Source organism: Poromitra crassiceps (assembly GCF_964638095.1).
Source record: "Poromitra crassiceps genome assembly, chromosome: 8".
Classification (NCBI taxonomy): domain Eukaryota; kingdom Metazoa; phylum Chordata; class Actinopteri; order Beryciformes; family Melamphaidae; genus Poromitra; species Poromitra crassiceps.
The window spans coordinates 51930519-51947091 of NC_139629.1; the positions used below are offsets into that span (position 1 = coordinate 51930519).

Below are 16573 nucleotides of genomic sequence, written 5' to 3' on the forward strand. Positions count from 1 at the left end.
AAAATGTCCATAATCGAAAATCGGGAAAATTAACGATCAATTATCGATTATCGATAGCGTAATAATAATAATAATAATAATAATATATATATATATATTTTTTTTTTACTCTGGTCTGGTAATAACGTGGCGCGTTCTCGGCCAGCTATAATGGCGATGCCGCTGTGTAGTAAGAATATCAGACACTAGCGCTGTGGCCAGGTAAACAAACATGTTACATGTCAGGTTACATGATGTAAGGCAATCGGCGTCTTCCAGCTTAGCTGACAGCACAAGAGTCAAATCAACAGGCCTGAGCCTCACTGAGGTCCGTAGACCACTGGGTGCGTTTGTTTGTGTCCCCGGCGCATGCCGGTGTGAATTCCCCATGTTTAAAACAGTTTTGTTGGCACAAAGGCCCGCGCCCAGCCAGAAAACTAGAGACTATATGAAGCTCCACCTCACGTTAGTCGGCTGTGCAATGGAGTGGGGCGAGGAGGAACGAATTCCACCCAAACCTAGTCCTAAAAAAAAAAAAAAAAGTTTTAATAATAACAATAATCAATCCAAATTCCACATGATCGATTCAATTCCTTAACGATCAATTATCGATTTTCGATAATTGATGAACATCCCTAATCCATACGTAACACAATGACAGAATGTATATATGACTCTTTGGTCATGGTTTTCATACACTTTCTGTAATAAAGCATCGAAAAGCAAAAATCTTAATGGATGGGGACCCCAGTACAAAATCTTATCAAATGGGGGTCTGTGATCTAATGTTGTCAGTTTAGGGGTCCTTGATGTGGAAAAAGTTAGAGGACCACTGCTTTAAAGCGTTCAAGCCAAGTACCTGATAACATCTCACATGCTTACTCTGTCTTTGGTCTCATTACCAGCAGGAAAATAATAATTCTGTTCAAATGCTGATAACTCTCTTCTACCCCCCCTTCCTTCCTCTGTTGTTGAAACCTCTTCTCCCTCTCAGGTGATCCTGGCCACTATTGAGAGGCACAAACAGAACAGTGAGACGTTCAATAAAGCTTTCAACAGCTCCTTCTCCCGGGAGGATGACCACCAGCCCGACTCACCGGTCAGTCACCCTGTCCCTCACTCACTCCATCCATTCATTGATCATCAGTCCATCAATGGGTCATGCCTGGCAACGAATGCTAATCGTGAGAGGCATGTGCTACACCAAAAGCGTGTGTCATAGTCTGGTCTTTGTCTGCCCCAACAACTCACCATCTATGGATGTGCGAGTCTAATACACACGAAACACAGGCATAAAGAAGCTCTTTCTTTCCCTCCCTGACAGTCACACACGTAGTGTCTGCGAGCCTTGAGCTCCCCAGAACTCTCTCATGACCTAATAGGGGAAGCCCAGCTGACAGTGTATACAAAACTCTTATGGATCTCCTCTGACCCACTTTGGGCTGGCTGCAGCTGGGCCCCGGCCAAACCTGACAGGAGCATTCAGATTCAGTGGCTCCTGCCTGACACCTAGTGGTTTAGAGATCAAACTGCAGGTATCCCTGCTGAGGTTCAATGTGCTGGTTCTTCTCCTCAGGGTCCCTGGACATCCATCGACTCAGACAGCGAAAGACTGCATGAAAGGGTGAGTGGAAAAAGCTTGTATCCATCATTAACATTGATGCTACAATATGGAAATGCAGTGTAACACTTTTTCACCACCTGTCTTAGACTAGTATCAACATATGAACAGTCTCTGGGTCTTAGACTAGTATCAACATATGAACAGTCTCTGTAAGTCTTAGACTAGTATCAACATATGAACAGTCTCTGGGTCTTAGACTAGTATCAACATATGAACAGTCTCTGGGTCTAGACTAGTATCAACATATGAACAGTCTCTGTAAGTCTTAGACTAGTATCAACATATGAACAGTCTCTGGGTCTTAGACTAGTATCAACATATGAACAGTCTGGGTCTTAGACTAGTATCAACATATGAACAGTCTCTGGGTCTTAGACTAGTATCAACATATGAACAGTCTCTGGGTCTTAGACTAGTATCAACATATGAACAGTCTCTGGGTCTTAGACTAGTATCAACATATGAACAGTCTGGGTCTTAGACTAGTATCAACATATGAACAGTCTCTGGGTCTTAGACTAGTATCAACATATGAACAGTCTCTGGGTCTAGACTAGTATCAACATATGAACAGTCTCTGGGTCTAGACTAGTATCAACATATGAACAGTCTCTGGGTCTTAGACTAGTATCAACATATGAACAGTCTGGGTCTTAGACTAGTATCAACATATGAACAGTCTCTGGGTCTTAGACTAGTATCAACATATGAACAGTCTCTGGGTCTTAGACTAGTATCAACATATGAACGGTCTCTGGGTCTTAGACTAGTATCAACATATGAACAGTCTCTGGGTCTTAGACTAGTATCAACATATGAACAGTCTCTGGGTCTTAGACTAGTATCAACATATGAACAGTCTCTGGGTCTTAGACTAGTATCAACATATGAACAGTCTCTGGGTCTTAGACTAGTATCAACATATGAACAGTCTCTGGGTCTTAGACTAGTATCAACATATGAACAGTCTCTGGGTCTTAGACTAGTATCAACATATGAACAGTCTCTGGGTCTTAGACTAGTATCAACATATGAACAGTCTCTGGGTCTTAGACTAGTATCAACATATGAACAGTCTCTGGGTCTTAGACTAGTATCAACATATGAACAGTCTCTGGGTCTTAGACTAGTATCAACATATGAACAGTCTCTGGGTCTTAGACTAGTATCAACATATGAACAGTCTCTGGGTCTTAGACTAGTATCAACATATGAACAGTCTCTGGGTCTTAGACTAGTAGCATCATATGAACAGTCTCTGGGTCTTAGACTAGTATCATCAACATATGAACAGTCTCTGGGTCTTAGACTAGTATCAACATATGAACAGTCTCTGTAAGTCTTAGACTAGTATCAACATATGAACAGTCTCTGGGTCTTAGACTAGTATCAACATATGAACAGTCTCTGGGTCTTAGACTAGTATCAACATATGAACAGTCTCTGGGTCTTAGACTAGTATCAACATATGAACAGTCTCTGGGTCTTAGACTAGTATCAACATATGAACAGTCTGGGTCTTAGACTAGTATCAACATATGAACAGTCTCTGGGTCTTAGACTAGTATCAACATATGAACAGTCTCTGGGTCTTAGACTAGTATCAACATATGAACAGTCTCTGGGTCTTAGACTAGTATCAACATATGAACAGTCTGGGTCTTAGACTAGTATCAACATATGAACAGTCTCTGGGTCTTAGACTAGTATCAACATATGAACAGTCTCTGGGTCTTAGACTAGTATCAACATATGAACAGTCTCTGGGTCTTAGACTAGTATCAACATATGAACAGTCTCTGGGTCTTAGACTAGTATCAACATATGAACAGTCTCTGGGTCTTAGACTAGTATCAACATATGAACAGTCTCTGGGTCTTAGACTAGTATCATCAACATATGAACAGTCTCTGGGTCTTAGACTAGTATCAACATATGAACAGTCTCTGTAAGTCTTAGACTAGTATCAACATATGAACAGTCTCTGTAAGTCTTAGACTAGTATCAACATATGAACAGTCTCTGTAAGTCTTAGACTAGTATCAACATATGAACAGTCTCTGCAAGTCTTAGACTAGTATCAACATATGAACAGTCTCTGTAAGTCTTAGACTAGTATCAACATATGAACAGTCTCCTGGTCTTAGACTAGTATCAACATATGAACAGTCTCTGTAAGTCTTAGACTAGTATCAACATATGAACAGTCTCTGTAAGTCTTAGACTAGTATCAACATATGAACAGTCTCCTGGTCTTAGACTAGTATCAACATATGAACAGTCTCTGTAAGTCTTAGACTAGTATCAACATATGAACAGTCTCCTGGTCTTAGACTAGTATCAACATATGAACAGTCTCTGTAAGTCTTAGACTAGTATCAACATATGAACAGTCTCTGTAAGTCTTGTCTGAAGTCTACGTTGGTGTTGGTGCCTGGGCCATGGTAATGATTAAAACTATTTGGTATCGCTGGGTATTATAACATGAATCATTCAATAGGAACTAGGCTGTGTAGAGTTGACTTGTGGTACATTGATCTCAGGCTGGCTGGCTGTTTGTGGTACTGATCCATATACTCCCCACTGGTCTGTCAAAAGGAAGAATGGTCTGTCCTTGTTGTAAAAACAGAAACACTCTCTGGTTATCTGTAGCTGGCACAGACTGTCTGTGGAAACATGGCACAATCACACTGTGAATTTCTCACTTCCTCCCACAATGCATCTGCAATAGCAATCTGGCAGTCTGCACTGCTATCGAGCCCTCCATCTGATTTCCATGTGTGTGTGTGAGTGTGTGTGTGTGTGTGTGTGGGGGGGGGGGGGGGGGGTGGAGTTAATAAGTCAATCAAAAGGGGAAAGGGAAGAGAAGCAGCCAGGCTAACGAGCAAGACACGCCCCCAGACGTTCCCTTTGGGTGTTGTGCTGGAATGGAGCTGACACGTCTCCTGTCTCTCTTTTCCAGAAGAGTTCCAGGAAGAAGGAGAAAGAGAAGCAGACGTGTAAAGGCTGCAACGAGAGCTTCAACTTCACCAAGCGCAAACACCACTGCAAGTCCTGTGGAGCGGTGAGCACCATCTGAGGGGATGGAGCTGCTGGGCTCCAAATGAGGCGATGGGGAGAAGGAGTGGAAAAATTATTTTGGACAATTAACTGTGAACAAGCGTGATTTTTTTTTCACTGCGTTTGTCTTTCCCTCCTGTCCTTCTGTGTCTTTCTCTCTGTCCTCCTGTCCTTCTGTGTCTTTCTCTCTGTCCTTCTGTCCTTCTGTAGGCCATCTGTGCAAAGTGTTCAAAGACGTTGGACAACAAGACGAGTCGAGTGTGTCCAGAGTGTTTCGACGCCAGCCTCAGCCTGGAGACTCTGAGTTTAGGTGTTTCTGAACAGAAGAGGAAAGCTGCCCCTGAGGTGTGACACACGCACGCACACACACACACACACACACACACACACACACACTCACACACACACACACACACACACACACACACACACACACTCACACACACACACACACACACACACACACACACATGCACACGTGTGCCTTTAGACACACAGTCACTTTGAAAGATCAAGTAAACCAGTGGTTCTGGCTTGGTCAGACTTTCCTACAGACACAATTGGCCATGTCTGCGGGTGGGAAGCCGGTGGAAGTCCTGGTCGCTGCACTAGCGCCTCCTCTGGTCGGTCGATGCGCCTGTTCGGGGGGAGGGCAACTCGGGAATAGCGTGATCCTCCCACGCGCTACGTCCTGCCCCCTGGCTGGTTATACTATCAGCCTCCTCGCTGGTTATACTACTTATATATACTTTACTATACTATACTATACTATATTATATTATATTATATTATATTATATTATATTATACTATACTATACTATACTATATTATATTATATTATATTATATTATATTATATTATACTATACTGTACTGTACTGTACTGTAATATACTATACTATACTCTACTAGGGTTGTAGCGGTACTAAATTTCTGTTTCGGTGCCGGTACCAATTTGTATTTCGATACTTTCGATACTTTTCGATACTTTTTGTAAAAAAAAAAGTGAAACTGTCCAATGTCAAGATTTGGCTTTATTTTAAGAGTTTGGGAACAATTACACCAATAAATTGGTGTGGCATTTAAATGCTGAACAAAACAAACCTTTTGAGCAGTGAGAATACCGGTAAGTAAAATAAAGTAATGCCAGTGAAAATAAAATGACCATAAAACACTAGCCTATAGCAGCAAAAACTCAGAGAAACACCAATAACAACAATAAATAAATAATTGGTGGCATTTAAATTCTGTCTAACTTTTACTTGTCAAATAAGTACACACTCAGTAACATAACACAAATCTTTTGAACAGTGGGAAATGGGAATAAGTAAATTTTCTTAAAGAGACAGGCTCATATTGACCATTATCAGTCATAGCAGCGGTCGGAAAAGTACCTGTTCTTTTTAAATCTTAGTATAGAACCGGTTCTACAGCAATAGCACCGCGGTTCGGGGGTAGTACCGGTAGTACCTACATCCCTATACTCTACTATACTATATTATACTATACTATACTATATTATATATCTGCTGTCTTCATTTCATTTGTACTTTGGTGACTACCGAGTGATTCTGAGTATTCTGGTTTATTTGCTCCAGTATTCCTTCTGTCTCTCTTATGGCTAAACAGGACCACAGTTGTATACCTGCCTGCAGTAAGATTTGTCACCACATGGGGGAGCAGTAGCCCATAATGGGCACTGACACACAAGGGGGCACCTGTACGCATATACAGTGGTCAAATTGAAATCCCCCCCAAAAGTGATATGACTGGACTTGCATAACAAACCAATTCAAATCATATTCAAAGTGCTGTTGGAGGCCTCTATGGGGTCACTTTTCAATACAGTGTCAGTTCTCCTGCAGTCATGCATTGCTATGCTACATGTAGGTATTCCTACATTGCTTAGGTAGGCTATGGTATCTGCACACTGCCTATGTGGTGTGGCTATGGGTGGTTGTACTGTACTCACAGTATATATATTCTATGTGTTATTTTGTCTTTAGAGACAGACGTCTCTGTCAGGGGAGCACTGCCTGCTGTGTGGTCACCTCCAGCTGCAGGAGAAGAGCAAGAGCTGGACCAAAGTGTGGGCGGCCGTCACCAAGGCTGAGCCACTGGTGCTCTACCTGCAGAGCAGCGGACAGGTGAGGGTGAAACACAAGTGTGTGTGTGTGTGTGTGTGTGTGTGTGTGTGTGTGTGTGTGCATGTTTTGTGTAATGATCCTGCTGTTTGTTACAAACACATAGTGCCCTTCCAGCTGTTTAATAGGATTATGTGTTTCGTGCACTTACATAATCGACCCTTCCTTTCAGTTTCAGTTGACCCTCAAGTCATGTCACCTACACGGCCACTTTTGCCCACTAACACTTTTTATAATTCTATCATTTGGAAATGTTGACACGCACAAATAAAATGTGCATGTACATAATAATATTTCATTCTCCCCCTTTATATACAGCACAACATTTTTCTTTGGTTTTTTCTTTTGAAACATTTTAGAATAAGAGTAAAGACATAAAAACTGTGAAATAACACAAATGGAATTATGCACAAAAAGATGGTATTTGAGATGATTTACACTAAAGTAGCTGCCCTCTGTCATCATCATCATCATCATCAACCTTTATTTAAACAGGCAAGTTAATTAAGAACAAATTCTTATTTTCAATAACGGCCTGGTGAAACGGCCTGGTGAAACTCTGTCTTGTTGGAAAGGCAAGAATATTCTGGACAGTAGCCTATTTGTCATTGTTCCAATAATAATAAACACATCCGCATAAAGCAAGCATATTCGTCTACGCCCATGTTGATAACAGTATTAAAAACTTGAAAAATATTGGTTTAAGGTAGATTTAGAACAGATAAAAAATTGTGCGATTAATTTGCGATTAATCGTGATTAACTATGGAAATCATGCGATTAATCGCGATTAAATATTTTAATCGATTGACAGCCCTAATATATATATATATATATATATATATACTGTATATATATATACTGTATACAGTATATGTTGTATACGTCAACTCTATCCAGTCCTGTGTGTGCCAGCTTGTCTCTGTACTGTACTGTCTGTGCTGTGTCGATTTGGGCCAGGAGGATTTGCCTGGCCTGAATCCGACCTCTGTCTCAGGGTTTTAGCATGCGCCCACCAGACGAGGCAACCGTCTGGATTTAGATCCTTGAAATCTTGGCTCTGTACGCCGCAATAAATCTGCGGAGATGAAAATGAAATAGTGATTGATTGACATGATTGCTTAGAAACATTCCCAAAGCAATCATGTTTGGAAAGCTTCTCATTAGGGGCTGGATGGCACACAGTCAGTCTGTTAAAGCCTCTCTCCGTGTCATTCCCAAGACTAATATCCCAATCCCAGTGCAGAGAGCTGCCATTCCATAGATTAGGATTAATGGGGGTTGGATGAGCATCCTGATTATGCAAGGCGGGAAGAGAGGGGAGGACAGGCTTTACGACACATGTGATGAGAGGAAGTGCCACGATACAGTTAGTCATTCAAAAAATAAACTCCTCGAAAGAGTGCTTAGCCACAATGCAAGATTTCCTGAAAAACAGTGATCTCCCAACCTTAAGTCAACAAGATATAGATTATTTAAACGAATCCATTACGGTAGAAGAAATTAAAAAGGCAATCAACGGCTTAAAAAGTGGTAAAGCTCCTGGACCAGACGGATATACGGCAGAATATTATAAAAAAATGTCACCAATTCTCCTCCCTCACCTTCACCGTCTGCTCTCATGTGCATTGGTGAACGAGGGCTTACCCCAAACAATGTATGAGGCAGTCATAACTGTAATTCCCAAAAAGGGAAAAGACCCCCAAGAAGTGGGCTCATATAGACCCCTATCACTGCTTAATCTAGATAATCGATTGCTAGCTAAAATATTAGCCCTTAGATTAAATAAAGTAATTAGTAAACTCATACACCCAGATCAGACGGGATTCATCCCAAACAGACATTCTTTTTTCAATTTGCGACGTTTATTTAATATCATGTACTCTAAACGCTTCCCAGAGGATGACCTGGTCATTGCCTCCCTTGATGCCGAAAAAGCATTTGATCAAGTTGAATGGAATTACTTATTCTCTGTATTACATAAATTTAAAATAGGAGAAACATTCATCAAATATGTGAAATTACTTTATAAATGCCCCAAAGCTAGAATTATTACAAACCAAACTATATCTTCTGAATTCCCACTTCATAGGGGGACAAAACAAGGCTGCGTTCTTTCTCCTCTCCTGTTCGCTCTAGCCATTGAACCATTAGCGGAGTTGATACGATCTGACCCTTTTATCCATGGTTATGACACAGGTATGACACAAAACAGAATTTCTTTGTATGCAGATGACATCTTATTATATATTAAGAAACCTGAGATTAGCATCCCTCGCATTCTGGACCGAATCAAATTTTTTGGCAGTTTTTCAGGCTACCGTATTAATTGGACCAAAAGTGAATTGATGCCCATTAAACTGCAAGACCCAATATTTCTAAATTCAATACCTTTTAAGATTGCTACTAATAAATTTACATATTTGGGCATCCACATTACAAAAAGATACTGTGACTTATATAAAGAAAACTTCCCACCATTTCTTACGAAACTACAGATGTCTCTGAGGTACTGGCAAACCCTCCCTCTCTCCCTTATTGGTAGAGCGAATACAATCAAAATGATCAGCCTCCCTCAAATATTATATCTCTTTCAAAATCTGCCAGTCTATATAACTAAGAATTTCTTTAAAAAATTAGACTCAATAATTAATCCTTTTCTGTGGAACAATAAAAGCCATCGGATTAAAAAGAGTCATCTATGTAAACCTAAATGTGAGGGCGGGCTGGGTTTGCCAGATTTCATTAGATATTATTATGCAGCCAATGCCAGAGTTATTATGTTTTATTTTCATAACACCCAACATTCCCCTACATGGTTGACATTAGAAAGGGAAGACTGTTATCCATATAAACCAGAGACTATTCTTCTGGCCTCATCCAGAGTACAACGTTCTAAGTATAATGATAACCTGTTAATACGTACATCAGATGACATCTGGAAACAGATATGTAAACACAATGATTGGAGTTCATTATATCTATTGATGCCAATAACAGGGAACCCTTTATTCCCCCCATCCATTTCTGATCCAACCTTTAAGACCTGGGAAAGAGCGGGTATTGTGACTATTTCAGATCTGTACGTTGATGATGTTTTCCCCTCATTTCAACAACTTACCCAAAAAATAGGATTGCCTAGACAAGACTTCTTTAGGTATTTGCAGATAAGGGATTACGTTCAGAAACATGTTCCCTCTTATAGGACACTGGCCCATTCTACAATCAGAGAAATAATGAGACGCTCCCCCTATTCTCCTCACCTTATATCAGACTTTTATTTGAATATACGACAGGGTGGAGCTGATACATCCAATATACGGGCACAATGGGAAAGAGAACTGGATGTCCAAATCACAGAAGAACATTGGAGCCGTAGTCTTGTGCAGATACATAGATGCTCTATAAATGTCAGACATTGCCTCATGCAATTTAAAATTGTACATAGGCTACACTACTCAAGGGTGAAATTGCATAGGTTATTTCCCTCAGTCTCACCTACATGTGAGAAATGTGAGACTAACGAGGCCACGCTTGCCCACAGCTTTATACTTTGCCCCAAGATCGAGAATTATTGGATTAATGTCTTTAACACAATCTCTGAAATACTTGCACACCAAGTGAAACCAGACCGACAAACCATTATTTTTAACGTTTCAGAAATGATAGACGGACACTCAACAGCCCATCAACATTTTCTTAATTTTTGTCTTATGTCTGCTAAGAAATGTATACTAAGACTTTGGAAGGGGAAAGAGCTTCCCAATGTAAAGATGTGGCTCGCTGACCTCGTAAACACTCTGGAAGTGGAAAGGATCAGATATCTCAGATTGGATCAGACAGATAGATTTGACTTAATATGGCAGCCTCTTATTCAACACCTGCAGGGCGCCTCTAATAGAGACTAGTAGGCATTATTTTAAGTATTGTCACCTTAGGATATTCTCTTCCACCCCCCCCCCCCCACAGTCCTTCTCCCCTCCAATACACTTTTCCCTTTTCCCTCATTTTCTTTTCTTTTTGTTTTGTTTTTGATTTTCTTGTGTGTTTCCTGTTTATTTTTTATTTTATTTTATTTTTATTTATTTTTATTATTATTTTTTGTTTAGTTTTTTGCTTTGGGGTGTACGATATATGTATAAAATACAAAAAAAACAAGCTTCATGACACTCAAACCTTTATGCCCAAGAATGAATGTATGTGTGTCTAACATGTTAAATTATCTCCAGATACATAAGCAATTTGTTTCTGTTTCAGAAAATATCGCTTTGCTAGCTGTTACTGTCAATGTTTTTTTTTTGTTTTTGAATTATTGATTGGTATCTGTAAAAGAGAAACAGCAATCACATGCTGGGTTGACACATGGTGAAAAAACAAAGTGTTGTGTGTACATGTGCTTGAACAAATAAACAATTAAAAAAAGAAAGAGTGCTTAGTCAGGACAGGAGTATGACATCATATAATGTAACATGAATGTGGTGTGAGGCCGACGCAACACTAACCCTAACCCAACACTAAGCTGCTCAACTGCTAAACTGACTTTCTTCACTTCCGTTTTTTACCTTCCTCTTTCCTGGTGTTTCTAGGACTTGAAGGGGGCACGGGCGGTGCCTCTTCCCGGGTTCGAGGTGGGCGCGGTGTCGTCGCTGTCCTCTTCGAGCGAAAAGGCGGAGGTCAAACACGCATTCCGGCTCAGCCACGCCCAGCAACCTTTGCTCTTCGCCGCCCAAGATGCGGAGCTGCAGGCAAAGTGGGTGGAGCTTCTGTCCAAAGCCGCCCGCCGAGAAACGGCCACGGACGCACCGAGCAGCCTGGCTGACCACAGGAAGAGCCAATAGAGCGGCCATGTTGGGGCCAGCCTGGCTGAGCACAGGAAGAGCCAATAGAGCGGCCATGTTGGCACTGAGCAGCCTGGCTGAGCACAGGAAGAGCCAATAGAGCGGCCATGTTGGGGCCAGCAGACTCTCTCCCCCTCCCTCCTCCTCCTGTGGATAGAACACATTACTTGAATTCACTTTACCTTTTGGCACTTTGTGTTTTCCTTTTGAAAGGACCACTCCTTCCTTCCTGCCACTTCACCACACAGCAACTTCTCTCTCTCTTCCCAATTCATCAGTCTGTCTCTCTCTATAGCCCTCTTTCCAACACACATGCACACACACACACACGCACACGCACACGCACACGCACACGCACGCACTCACACACACACACACACACACACACACACACACACACAATAAGAACTGTGCCACCAAGCCACCACCGCCATTGTATGTGTGGCTACATTTTATTTCCAAGTGTTTTTTCCAAGGTGGAAAATGAAACCAATGAAACGGGATGTTTTTATTTGTAAATATAGTTGAAGAAAGGCATTTTAAAATGGTTCCTGTATGATTTTTCTTTTTAAGATATGAAGTTACTTGTACATTATGTGCTGTCGAGCATTAACTCCTGTGTGTCTGTCTCTCCATTTGTGTGTGTGTGTGTGTGTGTGTGTGTGTGTGTTTGAATGGGACCCCGCCCCCCCACCCTGTTTATTCAGTATTGAATGTTAGTGTAACAACCCGGCCATCGCCTCTTTCCTCTCGCCATCCCTGCCTGGGACACCGTGGCAGTTCAGTGGGTATTGTACAGTATGTATTGTACAGTATGTATTGTACAGTATGTATTGTACAGTATGTATTGTACAGTATGTATTATGCAGTATGTATTATGCAGTATGTATTGTACAGTATGTATTGTACAGTATGTATTGTACAGTATGTATTGTACACTATGGTGTGTTGTATTGTACAGTATGTATACTATAGTGTGTTGTAAGGAAACAAAGAAGAAATACATTTTAACTTAAAAAAGAGTGTAGCTTGTGGCTGGCCACCTGATGCTCCCTATCAGCTCCCATCCTACAGAACCACCCCCCATCTGATGGTGATGATCCCCCCCTTCCCCATCGTCGTCTTTGGGCCTCCGATCCCAGTCTGATCCAGGGGTCTGATCCAGTGGTCTGATCCAGGGGTCTGATCCAGGGGTCTGATCCAGTGGTCTGATCCAGGGGTCTGATCCAGGGGTCTGATCCAGGGGTCTGATCCAGTGGTCTGATCCAGGGGTCTGATCCAGTGGTCTGATCCAGTGGTCTGATCCAGGGGTCTGATCCAGGGGTCTGATCCAGTGGTCTGATCCAGGGGTCTGATCCAGGGGTCTGATCCAGGGGTCTGATCCAGTGGTCTGATCCAGGGGTCTGATCCAGGGGTCTGATCCAGTGGTCTGATCCAGTGGTCTGATCCAGGGGTCTGATCCAGGGGTCTGATCCAGTGGTCTGATCCAGGGGTCTGATCCAGGGGTCTGATCCAGGGGTCTGATCCAGTGGTCTGATCCAGGGGTCTGATCCAGTGGTCTGATCCAGGGGTCTGATCCAGTGGTCTGATCCAGTGGTCTGATCCAGGGGTCTGATCCAGGGGTCTGATCCAGGGGTCTGATCCAGTGGTCTGATCCAGGGGTCTGATCCAGGGGTCTGATCCAGGGGTCTGATCCAGTGGTCTGATCCAGGGGTCTGATCCAGTGGTCTGATCCAGGGGTCTGATCCAGGGGTCTGATCCGCCAAACTGACATCCCAGCCAGAAGAGGATTGCATTCTGACCCCCCCCCCCCCCCATGCTGCAGGCTCAGTTCCTCAACATCTCCACAAGTTGTCCACGCTAAATATATCCCTTCCTCTCAGCTCGCTCACTTCTCTCCGCCACTCTTGCCGCATATCAACCATTCGCCTGCTTCATTCCCTTCAGTGATGTGACGGAAAACCAAGTACTGTAGAGCTGTTTATTCTGCCCCGCCCCCACCTGTACCCCCGCCCCCATCCCCCGCCCCCACCTGTACCCCTGCCCCCATCCCGACCCCCACCTGTACCCCCGCCCCCACCCGTACCCCCGCTCCCATCAGCATCGCCTTTATAAGCAAAGTAGCAAATTCATCATGGGATCTCTGTGTGCATGTTGTAAAAACTCACTCATATTTATGTACCGTGCTCTGAAGACCCTTCTCCCCTTTTTTGCTCTGCGGAATCCATTCTTGTCGTGCTGTAAGTGGGCGGAGTCAGTATTGCGTGTTTGAACCTGGATTGTGCTGTAAGTGGGCGGAGTCAGTATTGCGTGTTAGAACCTGGATTGTGCTGTAAGTGGGCGGAGTCAGTATTGCGTGTTTGAACCTGGATTGTGCTGTAAGTGGAAAAGCAGTCAAGCATATCATCAATAAATGGACATGTGGCAATGAGCCACAGCGTCTAAGAAGATACTGTGTTGTCATGAGAGTTTATGTTTGATCATATCTGTCTCTCTCTCTCTCTCGCTGTCTCGCTCCCTGGCTCTACATTTCATTCTGATACTTTCATTAAAAAAACACGTACGTACGTACGTACATACACACACACGTACATACACACACACGTACATACATACAGACACACACTGTATTCTGTTCTGCTAGTTCCGGTGTAATTGAAAGATTCAATCCACATTCCACACTCCTCTCACTGAGAGAGATGTTTATATCCACTGATCTTCTATTGATATCATATATACATATATATCTATTGATATCATATATACATATATATCTATTGATATCATATATACATATATATTGATATCATATATATATATATATCTATTGATATCATATATATATATATATTGATATCATATATACATATATATATCTATTGATATCATATATACATATATATATATCTATTGATATCATATATACATATATATATATCTATTGATATCATATATACATATATATATATTGATATCATATATATACATATGTATATATCGATATCATATATACATATATATATCTATTGATATCATATATACATATTGTAGCGATCCAGAGTTACATGTAATGTGGTGAGCAATAGAAGTGTCTCGATTGCAGCTAGGAACTGATGTGTGAGAGTGTTACTGGGGGGGAACACTATGCTTGGGGAAGACTTCCGGTCGGACAGAGCATGTGGGAGTCAGTCTCCATATACCGCCAAAAGAGAAGCAGCTAGCTAGCTATGGGTGTAGCAACCACCAAGAGCTGTCAGATAACTAACTGAATAAAGAACCCTGTACCAACAAGAAGCCTCATGATTCCATAAATACCAGGAACGCTACAATATATATATAGATATATATACATATATATATATTGATATCATATATACATATATATATCTATTGATATCATATATACATATATATATTGATATCATGCACCAACTAGCATCATGAAAAGCCTGCTGATATTTGATTTAATATCTTGATGGGACGCAAGAGGATTATGTGCCAGCCTGTGTGTGTGTGTGTGTGTGTGTGTGTGTGTGTGTGTGTGTGTGTGTGTGCATCCACGTGTTTGCGTGTTCCAGGGTTATTATAGTTGTAATTATTTACATTACATTACATAGCATTATGATAGTGAATTTTGCGTTAGGGTTACAGTAGGTTCTCTGTCCACTTTGCACTAAATGGCAGTGAGCATAATAATGCTGATTTTATTCTCCCTTTTAGAGGCAACAATATAGTTTCTGTTTAGTTTGACCTTTTTCAACCTTACTGTTTTCATTAGCTTACATTGTTTGATGCTTAGATCTGGCCGAAGGAGAAAGATCCATAGCAACTGTGTGGGGAGAAAAGCCTGTATTGACAAGAAGTCAAAACACAGCACGCCTCTTCAAAGAGCACACAGCGCCTGCTCTCAGACACAGTATAGTCAGCTGTCACCATGAGGACAGAACAGACTTCATATGGAGAGTCTGAATGACTTCATGTCTAGATCTTCATGCTGGAGCCACAGGAATACAATGCTTTTCTTTTCTGCAGCACAAAGTGATCATGCTCTTCATAGCAACATCTCTGCTCTTCACAAATGACAATACTGATCATGATTTTTGGTGTCAGGCTTTGGGTGATGCTGCTGATGCTGCTGCTGATCTGTATATATATATATATATATACACACACACACACACACACACACACACACACACATATACTGTATATACTGTGTATGTATATTATATATATACAGTATATATATATACATATATATACTGTATATATATATATATATATATATATATATATATATATATATATATATATAAGCAATATCACATGAGAGGGAGTGCGGTTGTTGGCTAATATCGGCACTGCTGTGATTCGGTCATAGGCACGAGGCCGCAGGCCGAGTGCCGAAGATAATCACAGCAGTGCCGATTATAGACAACAACCGCACGACCTCGAGTGTGATATTGCTTTTATACAACAGTTCTATTAAACAAAGCTGATTAAAAAAAAGACAAAAAGCTGAGAAAATATATGATTTCTCTATTTATTCCTCCGCCAACAAAAATAGTTCCCTCAGCACTAGTGTCCAGGACTGATACCCCACTGGCTTCCAACCCGCAGACACGGTGTTAGGATGATGTCATCATTTCTACTATGATGTCATAGATCACTGATGATGTCGCAGACGGTGATGATGTCATGATTCATAAGTGTCTTAAATCATGTCTCTGATGGCCTTACTGATGATGTCACTACGCAGTGTGATGTCATAGTCGGGACCTATAAGGTTGTGCTCTGCAAGTCCTCAGTAGTTGTTCATAGACTAACCTCACGGCAACCTTCTGCTCAGTTTCCATCTTCGAACTTTGCAGACTCAGCTATCAAGTGCTACAGCGTTCCTAGTTATCCAGACTTCAGTTTACCAAGTGT

General features: G+C 41.6%; 1 protein-coding gene across 2 annotated transcripts in view; it reads left to right on the forward strand.

The window, feature by feature from the left end:
- Positions 1-12810, forward strand: part of fgd (faciogenital dysplasia) — a 125741-nt gene extending 112931 nt beyond the window's left edge. The window contains exons 14-19 of one of the 2 annotated variants that reach the window (XM_083642053.1): positions 974-1078; positions 1556-1603; positions 4566-4667; positions 4874-5008; positions 6670-6810; positions 11393-12810. In XM_083642053.1, the coding sequence (XP_083498179.1) occupies positions 974-1078; positions 1556-1603; positions 4566-4667; positions 4874-5008; positions 6670-6810; positions 11393-11644 (783 nt within the window). In that variant the 3' untranslated portion in view covers positions 11645-12810. The remainder of the gene's footprint in view (positions 1-973; positions 1079-1555; positions 1604-4565; positions 4668-4873; positions 5009-6669; positions 6811-11392) is intronic. The other variant, XM_083642052.1, reaches the window with a different exon arrangement.
- Positions 12811-16573: the final 3763 nt, after the last annotated feature.